This window comes from Montipora capricornis, chromosome 4 (assembly GCF_036669925.1).
Source record: "Montipora capricornis isolate CH-2021 chromosome 4, ASM3666992v2, whole genome shotgun sequence".
Lineage (NCBI taxonomy): Eukaryota > Metazoa > Cnidaria > Anthozoa > Scleractinia > Acroporidae > Montipora > Montipora capricornis.
Window position 1 is genome coordinate 14,144,730 of NC_090886.1, and position 14,547 is coordinate 14,159,276.

Here is a 14,547-nt window from a genome sequence, read left to right on the forward strand (position 1 = left end):
TTGTAAACTCGAAACACTCCAGAGACATCACAAACATTAAACATAGTTCGCGCTTTTTTCTCAGTTAATTTCTGTCTGAGTTCGTTATGCATTCATCACGTTAAATGGGTTGTTAATTGTTAGGACGTTCTAGAAAAAAACCTTCAGAGTAAGTTCACCAGAAGAGGACATTTATGAGTGCAGATATTTCTATGTCAATCACCATTTAATTCATAAGATCATTTTCGGTTTATAGTTTTGAAATGATTAGCGATAAGCCAATTTTAGCCAAATGCGGGTAATATTTTACTTAATTCAGAACGGCATTTTTGTAATTCTTCGTTTTCAGTGTGTGTTCAGGATTCGGAAAAATCTCCGAATTCATGAGGTCACTTGCCAGCAGTGTTAAGGCGACCTTGGACGCACCAACCAATAGCAAAAGTGATCGAGACAGTTACGACCAAAAAAAGCGTTTCTCACTTAAACCGCTGCTAACGATGCCGGATCTGTGAGATAAAACACACACAGTTTCCCTCGAACCCTTTCAAGGTTGTTCGACTTGGTTTAGTCACCGAAAGTGTTGCATTGCTGCGCGGTACATAAATTCATGGAGACCTCGTTGAGGATAAAAATAAAAGTGACGTCAAAGTGGACGCATGCTTGTGTACCAAAAATTAAAGTATGATCGATTCGAAAACTGATAGAATGAGGCCGAGCGGCACTCTAACTTCACAGCATGACCACAGTGATGTCACGCAAGAGGAATTATGCAGAAATAGCGTAGCATGTCCCCAGTCCTCTATTTTCCCATTCGATCTTCAAGATATCGCACGCCTCCTTGAACTGCTGAACTTCAATTCGAAAACAAAAAGGCAGGAGAGGAAGTTAAGACATTTTTATTTCACAAACTTAGCTTATGTGCGTTTGACCAAGAAGACCTCGATCGAAGCAAGAAAAAAAATGAGGAATTTCCGTGACTATAACGGATTCGTGTTCAGTATCTGAATCATTATTTTTCCTTGACGTGCAGCCACGAACTTAAACAAACTTATCGCCCAACATCTTCATAAATAAGAAGTCTTCCTTAAAACGAAGTATTTACAAATAACTTTTATCAATGCACGAGAAAATACAAAATATTGTTCTTCGTGATTATCCATTTTGAGTTTTATAGTGCATTCAAATCTGTCCTTCACTTGAAATGTTGAGAGCCAGTTTAACAGGCTTGCCTTCAAACAGGCTCGTGCGTCCAAAACCTGTACAATATCTTACATTATTTAATTTTCAAGAGTCACGTTCAGTGTTCAGTGGAACTATTCCTCGCTTGTCAAATAGGCAGGGAGGGGGGGGGGGGGGTGAATCAACCCGATTCCTTCAATGTATTGCAGCTGACTAGAAGATCTGAAACGAAACAAAAGAGAGATGAATAAGGAGACAGATACGTACAAATCTTTTCACACTGAAAAGGTTACTCCTTGAAAGCCTTTAATTCTTTTCATTTAATTTTTCCAGCGAGTGTCTCCGTTGATAGGTAACACATGGTGAGGGTCAACTTATTTGTTTGCTTTCCCCCTGGCTTGTTTCCCTTAAATATCATGCAAAACATTTAATCCCGGCCGCCGGGCTTTGAGTCGATAGCCGGGTCTGACCCAACACTGCTTAAAGCAACACGGGGTTTATCACACCGACGAAGGTATCCTCTTTTTCTATACGAACATACCCAGGCTGAGAGTCAGTTAAGAAGGCCTTTATTTTGCTCAATTGTTTTTGTGTTTTTATGAGCAGTATAAGAAAAAGTAAAAGAATTCTAACGGAACAACTCACTCAAATACTTAGGGGCGTATTTTAACATTGAAAATGTGGTTTTCTTATTGCATGATAAACTGAAAAACAACTCAGTTTCAGTGTAGTCAAACTTTATATATATATATATATATATATATATATATATATATATACCACGCAAATGATAAGAACGCTTTCAGGCTCAAACAACTGAATCGCCAGAAAAAAGTAAAAAACCTTTAGGCTCGGCCCGGCCCAAAATTAGACGGTCTTATACAAAAAGAGTATACTCTTGGTGTTAGGCTCTGGTTTGCAGTCATGCTATGTCACACGTGACCAGTAAGATTCAAACTGATGAAAATTCGAATTTCTCTTTTCAGCTTACGAGATTTGAATGGAATCTTGAAGATTCTTCTGAAAGTTGCTACGAAGAATAACTGAACAATTATTCATCAAACGCTTGAAATCGTCTTTACTTTTCAAACATTGTTTATTTTATAATTAGTAATACGAAAGTTCATATAGCTAACTATTTTCGATGCATCAAGGAAATATCCACGGAAATTTAGAATCTCGAGAGCAAAAGTTCAATACTGGCACGCATATTTAAATACTAGTACTCAGTTCAATTTCAAAACTACTGGTCACGCGTGACATAGCTTGCTTGTGTTTGCGGACCTGTTCGCAATGTGTTTTGCGCTTCTGTGCTCAACTATTCCAAGACATCCAACGGCTCTAAGAACTTGTTTAGAAAACAATGGACACAAACTCCAGGAAAAAAAAAAGGGAACTGGAGCTTAACCCTTCCTAAACACAGAAAAGCTATGAGGTGTATCGATGCCGTGAAACAATAAGTTGTAAAGAGAAACCGGTTATTTGGATTGGAGGGTAACGGACTGTCTACGCTCGGCCTCTGACTACGTCGGACAGGCCCAGTCCGCAAGGCGACCAAGTGGCAAAAGAAAGTCAGCGGCAATACAGCGCATATTCAACTTACTTCTCTTTTCTTGAATCAGAGTAAATTCCAGTCGGTAATTTTGATCTTTCGCCCTTTCGGGGCCGATCTGCTCAGAGGAACGCATCTTCTGCATGTCAGCGGACAATGAAGTTCCATCAAGGAGCGATTATGGGGATATTTTACATCACTGCATACTTTTTAAATCGGGGACACAAGCGAAGGTGATCTTTGCATTCTAGGGAAAGAAAGAACAAAGCAAAAATGACTTAACCTTGAAATCGGTTATTTTTTAGGAAAAGGAAGTGTGAGAACTGGATATTTGCGCGGCATAAAAAGTGATCTGTGTGGCTTTAGGACCTGTCGATCTAATGACCTTTTAAGTTCTAGTTCAAATTACCTATCCTTGATCTACAGAAAATATTCCCTTTAATCAACAACATCCACAATCTTGGACAAAATAAAATGGAAAACTAGTACCCCTCCCTCCAAAATCAATGATGAATCCGCACGCAAGTTGAAGCCCATTTTTTTTATCATTGGAAGGGAGGGGTGGTCTTCATTTTCAATTTGAAGGTCCACTCAAAAATTATATCCACTTGAACCGTTTTAGCCCTGAGAGTGAAACTTAGATATTTTACTCTGTCAAACGCCAGACGATTTAACTCGTAAATATATTAATGAAAGTCGCTTCAGAGATGACTTTATGCAGCGATCATGCCTGGAGGTGTGTTCCATATTATATTCCAACCATTCACTTTTACAAAATAAATTTGTTGCTATATCTCATGCATTAGCAAAATATCGTCACGACATCCAGGACAAAACTTTCTTTAATTACTTCAAACGTTGTCTTATATTTACCTGGGCAACCTTTAATGCCCAAACTATCCAAGCGACTTGTATAGTTATCCCAACAGCATCCGTACTTGCTTGTTTTACAGTCATCGCTTTTTTTAAGTTCTCCAGCTGAAGAAAATAAAAATCAATATTCTTTCAATGGCACTTGCAAATTTTCAAGAACTTTAATTTACAAAGCGACTTTCTGAAGTCCTCTTTGGGTCCGTTTGTTTGTACTACTATAAGGACACGTGGATCCGATAAGTCATGAGTGGATCTGACCACAAAATCAAACCGCACAGCTTATGAATCTGAAAAGGTTTCTCTTTATTAATATAACTCAATCATTTCACAGTATTCGTTTTATAATTATGATCAAGTATGAAAAAAAAAACCGGAACTTTCGTACCCCAATTTCCTGTCCCTTTTTCCAATCGTTTGGTATTTCGACATCCCCTTTTCTTACCTATCAGCTTATTCGCAGCAACGGGGCAGAGATTGCGGCATGTCCCAGGGCAACTTCTCTTCAGTTTTCTCTGCAGTTGTGGGATTTGTGTGTAACAAATTCCAAGTCCCAGTTGTTTGACAATAGACTTGCATTTAGCAAGAGCCCACACGCCGTCTTGGCACTCTGAAATGAATAGAGAGGGTTGAAAAATGAGCTGACATACAAATCACAGATGCTATCAATGAAGAGTTTAACCCTTTGTAACGGTTTCCAAAATGGTTGAAGCAGTTCCAGACAGCTTAAAATCGGTCATTGCTGTCAGTATTCGGTTTAGTCTCTTAAGGGGAGCTATTGCCAAGAAGGCAGTTCTAGTTCTAACCCGTTTTTATAAACGAGGGTTTTGAGTTCATTTCTACTATGCATATAATTGCCTACTAATCGCTTCCATCCGGTATGGCTCCTTCATAAGTTAAAGTGAGGCCAAGTGCAAAGTCTTTCTATAATAATTAAAAATGGAACATTGCCGGAGCAGCGACAAAGTACCATGAATGGGCAATCTGTACATACAAAGTTTTACTTATTGGAGAAAAACGAAATTAAAAAAAACATACTCTAACATTCCTATGACTGTGAATATTGGTTGACAAAACCACATGTTGTCCCGACCCCACCCTCTCCCGCTTAGAAAAATTAACATTGACGTCCAAAAAATTGCGTGACGTCAGTACTGTTGATCGAAGTCTACTATGTCCAAAACAGGAAATTCAAGCTCCGTATTTTTAGACTCGTAACCATTTCTAGTATGTAGTCTTCTGCACAAATTGTTCAGTATGGTAGGAATTCTTTAATCAGCTTAGCGGAGAGCCAGAAACTACCAAAAAACAACAACGTTGATACAAATTACTTGTGGAACATTAATTCTGTCGGCACTGACAGATGGTTGGTCAGTCGTACATGTAACATTTTACGTTAGAAAGAGGTTTTGATTTTATTTCTTTTTTCAGTGTTACATTTATCACGAAATAGAAAGGCTATTTATTTCCTGGGCGCAGTTGGGATAAGAACGCGTTAATTAATTAACGTTGTCGGAAGAGAGTTTAAACGGCCACAGAAAAGCTATTTCCTGAAAGAAAATTCGAGTCTTCTTTTGCAATTTTCAAGTAATCAGGATATGCAAGGCTGTTTATAGTGAGACACCCCATTTTTAAAATAGTTAGGTCACTTTTGGAGTGTTATTTAAAAGAACTGTGAGCCTGTTTTGTATGGCAAGTAGTTAGATTTTTTTGTTAAAAGATACTCTCTCTCCTCACAAAAGTCTTGAATGAATGGCGACAATGTTGAGGCAAGAAATGCACTTCAAAACAGTTTTCTTACTGCGTTATCTGTGTACTTTCCCTGTGCAGTTTCGCTGAAGTTTTCATTTTGCTTTTTATAATGCCATTAACAAACCATTTCCTGACCGTCGAATGAAAGCTTCTTCTTGTGTTAGACTGACTAAGCCAGTTAGTGAAATGAATCGCTTTGGCAGTCGTCAGTAGGTCACCTTGCTGTAAAGCACTACAATAGTTGGCCTAATTTTAAAAAATTGCGAGTTCCTGGTGTAACTTGGATTTTGTCGAAAGCTCAATCCTACCGAATGCCTATTGTTCTAGGAACATTTACTTGAGCAGAATACGGGAAAACTCAGAAACCATTATACAAGCGGTGAAACTGTGTGACTTGCATCAGAGCCTCTCAGTGGATAAAAGCTTGCTTTCGTCTGCAGGGAATATGTCTGCTAGGCTCATTATCGCTGATCATTAAGATGAAGAATGAACTATCACATACCTCCATTTCTGAGCTTCGTAGCAGCTGCTACCTTCAAACTGCTGTAGTAGTTAGAATTGGCGGCAGAAACGTTCGAGAATTGAACCACTTCGCAACACAAAAATGCAGCCACCAAAATAAATAGGGACTGGATGTTTGCCATGTTATTTTCTGTCTTCTGCAGTGGACGTTTTCCTTCAAGTTTGGGTAGTGATCGTTTGATGGTTCTGACCTCTTCTGTGAGACTGAAGGATACGCTGCAGGTTGGGTCTTATAAATAGGCCAGCAATTGCAAAATGCGTGGTATGCGGTCGGTATTCGATACAATGGGGCGGATACGTTAACAAGTTATGCAACTCCTGGCTTCAGGCACGTTTCCCAATCGACTGTTCGTTCGTGGAAAAAAGTGCTAAGGATAACACATAACAACGTGTCTAACTTTTCGTTCAAATTTGTGTTGTCTTGCCTGCTTTATTTTTATAGAGCGTAGATCGTGATTTTAGTTGTTCTTATTGGCAATTTTCCCATTTGTTAAGCTCTGTTTGTTTAAGGCGTCCGTGATTTCCGTAAGCGTACTGGTAAGCGCATTTACGCCCCCAAATATGTGAAAAAAAACTCCGCTTATTTTGGCAAGATTTTTGTCGCTGTTGAAGTAGCTTGATTTCCTCTCGCAGCCAGCACCCTTGAAAGTTTTCCTGACAGAATTTTTCAACACACTTAAGTATATATGTTCAAATGGTTTTGGGGGCAGGCGGTCGTCACTACTTGTGGCAACCATGACTCGCCTGCAGTGTTTTGTTCTTATTTCACAGAATTGGCTTCCCTGATAACAAATGATCTCTTCAAGCAAAGCAGGTCTCTCCGAGATTAAAATACCAATTTTAAGGCCCGTTTCAAACGTCGAACTTTACATGTGCCAAATCTAATGCAAATGAGCGAAACAAAATAGATTTTTCTTATTTTGCCTTCCATTCTCGACGTTTGAAACGGGCCTTAAAACTGAAACCCCCTGACGTCTTAAGTTTCTTAAGAGACGAAAAAAAATTTGAAGTTGATGACGCGACGCAAACTCTGAAAATTAACACATATTTTCTCGGTTTCACCTAACTTCTTCAGTTATTACGTAACAGGTTCGTGAACAGTAATTCCTTTACCTATCGGACGTAGAATTACTATTTCTGAACTTTGCGGTCCGATAATTAAATTTAAACGAATAGAGATAAACACACAACGAATTTCAATAACGAAAACGTTGCTTCACAACCGTGAGCGCAGTTTCCTTTTTAGTGGGATTGTTTTCGTGAACGATGCGGTATTGTTCGTTATGTTACAGGATCCACAGGAGAGCCCTTGAATAACTTGGAAAGTTGAAATCTTTTGCATAAATATAATTCCCGGTCGTATTTGGGTCTTAAATTGATGTGTTTCTGGCGCTGAGTAAAATAACTACAGTTTGTGAAATAACAGACATTTTAAAATGAGATATAGAAACCATTGAAACAGGAAGGTGGAATGAATGCTGAAGTAACGAAAAAACTACTGCGCAATTATTTTCTTCGTCGCCTCGGACTGTCAAAATTTGGCTTTCCCATTGACCGTACGTATTCATAAAATGGCAGCCAATAAATTATTCCTTTGTCTTTGTGTTAATCATCCTCACTAGCCTCACTTTGGAGCAACAGTTCTTTTGAATTTTGTTCGCGCTAACGAGGCTAGTGATGATGATTAGCATAAAGACAAAAGAATAATTTCTTGGCTGCCTTATACGGTCTATTTTGTTTCGTTTAACGGAAGTAAATTGTAACCAATGAGGGGAAAAATAACTCATCAGATCCACTGTATTTCTTTCATTCTTTGCAAAAAGGACGGGATTTATTGCCAGCAGATCGATGCTGCCAACCATTCGGCGTAACTCAAGCAAGGAAGATATTTTCTAAAAATAGACAAAGGAAGAACAATCGACTTTGTTTGATACCTCTCTGATGCCGACCTACTTGGTGGAATACTTTCAATATTTCTATTTTTCTCGCGGGGATGTTGTTTCATGGTAAAAGCTTACAATAGACTATTGATTGCGTTGCGTTTTGTAACTAAAGACTCGTTCAGCACTCGTATACGTTAATTGATCGCTCCCTGCTAACGGGAAGGTCCTTTCTCGTTCGTCTTCTCTGATGAGGACTATAAATCGTAGGCCACGTCTTAGAATCCATGTTCATGAACTCTGTTGGACGTTAAAGAACCCACACGCTATTCGCAAAGAGCAGGCTCGGAGGTCTGGTCTAAATTCTGAGTTCCACAACTTTAATGTTATAAGACAATCAAAGCGCTACCTACAGTAAAAATAAAATAAAGTGTTTTTACTTACTTCCTAACCTCATTACAAAATAGTCCATTTAAATTCAACGTTCAACGCAAGATACATGTTTTAAGAGCAGGCAAACGAGTTTGTTGTTTTTTGCAATGAAAATTGGTTTAATTGTTACTTAAGAGACAAGTAAAAGGCTATTTATGTTTTCCGCAGAGGTTTGGGATGTCTAAGCGGAGTCGAGTGCCTTGCGGTAAATGAAATCTTACAGTTCAGGAAATTTGAAGAATTTCGTTGCACTATTCTAACCATTTTTTAAGAGTCGAAATGTATGGGAAAGCTAAATGAACGAGTTTGTAATTGATATAAGTTAAAATAAGTCCTTCGTGACAAAAAAGAATTAACTTAATCTCATTGATCTCATTATCTCAGACGTTATTAAGTTCGAATCACGTAACTGAGATAACTTGGAACTTTTCCCGACCTGTTGCTGCGGTTAATAAATTACATAAGCTGACAAACGTTGCCCAATAAAGTGAGGATTTTTAAAATTAGCGTTTGTCAACATGATAAGAGCTAACTTCCGGTGCCAGGAATGGATTTTGAGGAAGACTTTATGATCATACAAAAGCTGAGGAAGGACCTAATAATAATAATAGTAATAATAATAATGATAAAAATAATAATAATAATAATAATAATAATAATAATAATAATAATAATAAGGTATCCAGCTTATAATAGAGAATCGACGTAACATGACCCCAGGAATTTTGAGATAATAATGCTGAACCTGTACACAGTGAATACCCGTCCAGTTTGTTGTAAGTTATTTACTTGAACGAAAGCTATCTGTTTTAGAATACAATACCATTCGGTTAATAATTTTTTTGAATGGGACAATGACTGATTTAATTTTAACTTGTACTGTATGTATTCCGGTGACAAGATAAGAGCTGTCAATTAAACGTCTGGTGTTAAAAAGAGTCACGTACAAGAATTCGTAATTTGCGGTGACATTCAGCACTTCACAAGTGTCTGTTGACGATTTCAAAGTGACCGTAGAGAGTTTGGTTATAGTAAAATGACTAAGAAACTGCCGGGACCAGCACCAGGTGTCCGTCTTATAGAGGTGTCCGTTAATGGTGGGCAAGGCTGACGTTATCTTAGGTTGTTCTTCAACCAAGGTGACATGCAACTTGCAAGAGCGTTTGCTCTGATTCCACACAAACCAGAGCCCATTAGAACGGGTGATGGGTTCCTGGAAAACGCAATGCAAGAATGTGAACCCCGCTCTGTTGATATGATCCAGCGATAACTGTACGTATTATATATAAGTTGTGGGTCGAAATATAAGTTTTCTCAGTTTTCCTGAGAACAGAAGAAAGCCGAAATTACTCCCGCAGAGCGCAATTCGCTTACCTCATTACAGTCTGATCTCAGCTTACGTTTATAATCTTAATAAACTCAACAGAAATGAGAATGCGACGTCACGAAAGTCCTTTCAGCGTGCCACTGAAAACAGTGGAACAGGGATCTGTTTTTTGAGCAAACGCTTTCGATTTTTGCGAGTACCGATTATTATTGCCTGTATGGACGTGAGCGGACACAGCCCAGGCCGGTCGCGGTCACAGCGGACTGTTGTTGCAAATTCAGTTGAAGGCAGTGTGAATTATGTCCTTATTAACTGACAAAGCCGGGACTAAAGTGTTCTGCCTTTCTCTACGACATTTTTCGTCGCTGTGCGTTGTTTCGCGGCGAATATTTAGCTGAATTAGTCGCTGTTAAATCTTTAAGTGTACTTTTAAGATTTTGAAGGAGCGGCTGAAACCCTTAAGGTGGTCCATTGTTTTCTTAAGGAACGTCCTAATACTCCTTAAAGGGATCTCCATGGATCTGAAGGTCAAAGTGATCTCTAAGAAAACTTAGTACGTCAAATCCAGGAACTTTGAATCGAGCTTTGCACAAAAATGGTTTCACTTTCAAACGAAAAGATTTTGAACCGGCTTCTCAGTGTCTTAGAACTAATTGTCACGTCACTTTAAGGTTCTAGATGCGCAATTGGAATCTTTGACTATACTGTAAATTAACGATCACGTTTACGCCAATCAAATAAAATTTAAACCACAGGGTTGGCTTATAGTGATGCAGATTTTTCATTTATCTGGTGAAAACACGCAGTCTTGGTCGGGTCGCACTAGTGGACAAAATTGTTTTTGTTGTGACAAAATTTCAGACATACCTACCTAATTCCAAAGTCAACGGTTGAGTTTATATCTCAGTGGTGCATTAGCAGGATTTCTAAGGGGGCAAAAGAGTTGTGGATTTCCAAACCCCAAGACGCAAAAAAGAGTGATTATTCAGTGAGATTTATAGAGATTTCCTTATTGTAACTGACGAAAGAACAGTCAGTGTTAAAACTCTATAAACATCGTGTGGTCGGAGGATGCAAATTCTTGTCCACTGAAAACTTCTTCAGTTCATTCAACGTATCTTACTCCAAACGGAAAGCTGTTCAAAGATGTCAGTGATTGAATAGGAGCTGAAAGCAAATGAAAACAAGATGGCGGAAAACATAGGGATTTGTATGAGAAAGCATGTTCTCGATAAAAAAAGACAGCTTTAGTTAGCCATGGTATGTTGATTGTTTCCTGTGTTATTATTTTCCTGATTTAGCCCGATAGTCTATTTCTGTGATGGCAGACAGTTAATTAAGCCTTGGAATGATTGTCGACTCACGATTTTGCTTTCGATAAAAACGATCGCTGTGCGCTGGGTGTGAAGTGTGAAGTGGTAACACGGTCGTTTGTTGATTAAATGTAAAATATGAATAAGAGAAAAGCGTTCGTTGGGAAAAGTTCATTGCCGGGTAAAGTGTATCTAGTGATTCTAGTATTAAAGGAAAGACAGGATTTTCTCTGACGGAGGGAATACCGCACCAGAAAGTATGAAGGGACTTGGTTTTTTCCATGTCTATGCTGAGAACAGATTGCCTTCTTTATTCTATGCTCATTATCGAATTTAACTGTTCTTATTGGGCTGTAAACCCCTTTCTTCCCGTCCAGCAAAAATTATGATTTACTTACTCGTAAAGTAATTAGACAGGATCTTAATTTTGTTAATTTCAATTGAATTGTACACATTTCTTCAGCCCATCAGACCATAAGTAGATCTTTTTGCCGAGCCCCTGAGATTGGCACAGTTCAGCATGGTTGAGTGTCGTGTGTGACTGAACTGCGGACGGGACCGGATGGATAACCAACTTTTCAGAGTCATCAAATAATCGAGGAGAGAGTGCTGCCTTTGCGATGACATCTGCAAATGGTTAGATTTTCAATTCTTCTCAGATAAGAATTATAAACCGTACCTTTTAGACTCTATATCTCTTAGTTCTCGTGTGGGAAGCTCAAAAATCCAGGCATTCAGGTCGGAGTTCCCGGTGTTGTTGTCCGGTCGTCCCTAATTGATTGAAGGTAACTGTGAATCTTACTGGGTATATCAATAACATTGCATAGAACGCCATAAATTATTTTGAAGTGCTTTGAGGCTTTTGTAGAACAAAGCGTTATTTTCCTGCCTCACTTTATTGTTTATTGTTTGTTGTTAATTGACTTTAAACAGAGAAAAATTGTTTGAACCCGGGTTGTCGAAACGTCAGTCATGCCATGTTGGCTACAGTTGGTTCAGCATCTGGCTGTCATGCTGGAGGTCGTGGGTTCCGAACCCGGCCGGACAGGATCAACACTCAGGATCTTAAAATAGCTGAGGAGAAAGAACCGCCTTTGTAATATCATTCCTTCATGTTCATCGCATTACTTAGCCGTGGGACGTTAAATGAACCCACACACTATTCCAGAAGAGTAGGTGGTGTTGTGGCTGTCCTATTCTCTCCAACAATGGCAGGCTTGGCGTGATGTCTCTAATAAGCAGAAACAGCCGTAAGTCAGAAAGGGACTTTGCCGAGTGCTCGAACACGTAGATGTAGCCAGATGCAGATGCAGCGCGTGCTACGAATTTTCTGCTTGTCTTGACCTTCGCTCCTAGCTACGTGCAAGACATGTTTAATTATTTTGCGATTAATATGAGCTGTCATCATGCAGTCCATGGGTTACTGAGAAAGGGGAACTGTCATGCTAAATTTGCCGTTTTTAGATCAAAACTCGGTAAAAACCGATTAAGAAGATATGAAATGTATTTTAAGTATGGCACAAACAGCTGTTCGTATTTAATTTTTTGCGGCTTTTTGAAGACGTCGTTTCCGAATTCTTGCGAGTTTCAATTCACTTCCATCCTTGCCGCAAGCAACAACAAGAATAGCTGCAGTGCACTTCACAAAACTAAAGTATTATTATTATTTGGTCTTCATTGATGCTGCACAGACGTCTTTTGCGCCGTTTTAAAGTTTGACTAAAATAGCTTAACACTGTGAGCACATGCACTGCACACTGATGATTCATGAAGTTTTATTAAATCCGTTCATCCCTTAAGCGCCCCCATTGACGTGTCAGTAAAATCGTCTCGCGTTAACTCAACAAAACGAATGGAGAAAGAGTGACCAGCTGATAAAAGCAGTTAGAAGCAAGAAGTTTTACGCTCGTCGAGACGTCGCGTAGGGACATCAAGATGAACTACGGCGACGGCGACGAAAACATCTCTTCAAAATGTAACTTTGCACAAACCTTAGGGCGCGTTGGATTGACGCTATTCCGGAATAAGAATACGTGGAGTGATGATTAAAACGGTATGTTTGGCGCGTTTCGAAGCCACAACGATAATAAAAATATGTTTAAAATAGCATTTTAGCAAATGTTTGACAGTTTTAATATAAATCTCCGTGAAAACGAAGGATTTCAAACTTACATTCCATGTATTCCTATTCCGGAATACAGTCAATCGAACGCACCCTTAGTCTTCCGCGGTTAGTTCATCTCGTTAATTCACTTCGTACAATGTGGGCGAATTATCCTCAAATTGATTTCATCTTGGTTTTCACTTACGTGATGAACAGCCTCCGTTTCTTTGTTTAAAGGCTCCAACATGGTGGCCGTGACGTCATGTGACGTGCGTCATGTGATTTCACGTTGTTGTTGCGGTAGAGTACTGAGATAAAACGCGTGCCGCACGTGCAGCACGATTCTTCTTCCCCTTTCAACCAATGATATTATTGTTTGTACCACTGTCGTAGCTGTAGCCTTCGTCATTTCTTAAACTCCCTATTTTAGTGGGACTGAGTGGGACTGAACTCCGGTAAAGAAATGATCGGGATATTCGTCAGACACGAAAAGCTCCGTTAATCTGAAGATATTCTTTGCTCGCTAAAACATTCTTTATTCAAATACAAAACGAGACTCAGTATTAGAGTTACAATGATTTGAATGATGACAAAGATCACCAAAAAAAGACGGAGTTTGTTCTTCTTTTTCTTCTCTCAAAAAAAATTCTTCGCATACAACCCTAAAATATTTCGGATTTAAGAACATTTCTGATTAATAGGCTCGACCTTTGTGAGATGGTCAGTCTCACCGCACCATACCCTGGGCGAAGATATTTTCAGGAAACCACAGCTCAGACTCACTAATCAGACAAAACTTCGAGAGTTTACATATAGTAGACAAGCTTAAGTTTAGAGTTGCGGTTTCCTGTTAAAGACCCATAAAATGAAATTAGTTCTACACTGTAAAGCAATTACTGTTACATTAAAGGGGCACCCAAATATCTGTTTGGAAGCGGGCTAATATTTTCGAATATTCGGACACAGACTTTAGGGGCGCATTAAGATTTTGGACATTTTCCGGAACCAATCATTTCCTAGGCATTTCGGAAAAGAAGTGAAGGGTCTGAAGTGTGCGTATAGAAATTTCGAAAGTGAGAGTCAACTGAGATATTGGAAATAGCATAACATTTGAAGATTTATAACTTCTATCATTTCCGCCAGAGTTTGTTTGAGAATTGATAATTTGAGCAAACCGGCGTCCTCTAACATTTTCTGGGAAAAAAGTGATGACTACGTAATGTAAACGACTGTTAAGACTTTCGGACGAGTTCCCCTAGAACATTCGAACAGAAAAATATTGAGTAGGGCAGCTGCAAGCTCATTAAACGAGCTTTTAAAGCATTGTGGAGCATTTTTAAGACATCCGGTCATTGGGTGATCCTTACACTACAGTGACGGAGTGAGAAACAGCTTCTGACTCGAGCGCGACCATGCAATCAAAATCCTTGTGTTCATTCTGTTTCGTTTGCGATTTCCTGAGATGTCTGCTTTGTCTTTCTCGGCTGGCTTATGTAGCTTGATGAATGAGTTTGGTTTATAAAAAAAGAAGGCATTAAACATTAAAGAAAAACGACACAACTTGACACGCTTGAATTTGGAAGGTCGTGACTTCTACATGATTTGGATATTTAAATATCCATCGTCAGTTCATGGAT

At 39.0% G+C, this 14,547-nt stretch overlaps 1 protein-coding gene and 1 long non-coding RNA gene across 2 annotated transcripts; both read right to left on the reverse strand.

The window, feature by feature from the left end:
• Positions 1-860: 860 nt before the first annotated feature.
• LOC138045612 (uncharacterized) lies at positions 861-6,297 on the reverse strand. The gene is made up of 5 exons (XM_068892171.1): positions 5,835-6,297; positions 4,026-4,190; positions 3,584-3,688; positions 2,762-2,957; positions 861-1,380 (listed from the first exon to the last, which is right to left on the reverse strand). Exons 1-4 carry the CDS (start codon positions 5,974-5,976, stop codon positions 2,902-2,904), a joined length of 468 nt encoding a protein of 155 aa, XP_068748272.1. The 5' UTR covers positions 5,977-6,297; the 3' UTR covers positions 861-1,380; positions 2,762-2,901.
• A 4,257-nt stretch (positions 6,298-10,554) lies between these two features.
• LOC138045613 (uncharacterized) lies at positions 10,555-14,523 on the reverse strand. The gene is made up of 2 exons (XR_011131628.1): positions 13,116-14,523; positions 10,555-12,037 (listed from the first exon to the last, which is right to left on the reverse strand). It is a non-coding gene; the product is annotated as an uncharacterized lncRNA (long non-coding RNA).
• Positions 14,524-14,547: the final 24 nt, after the last annotated feature.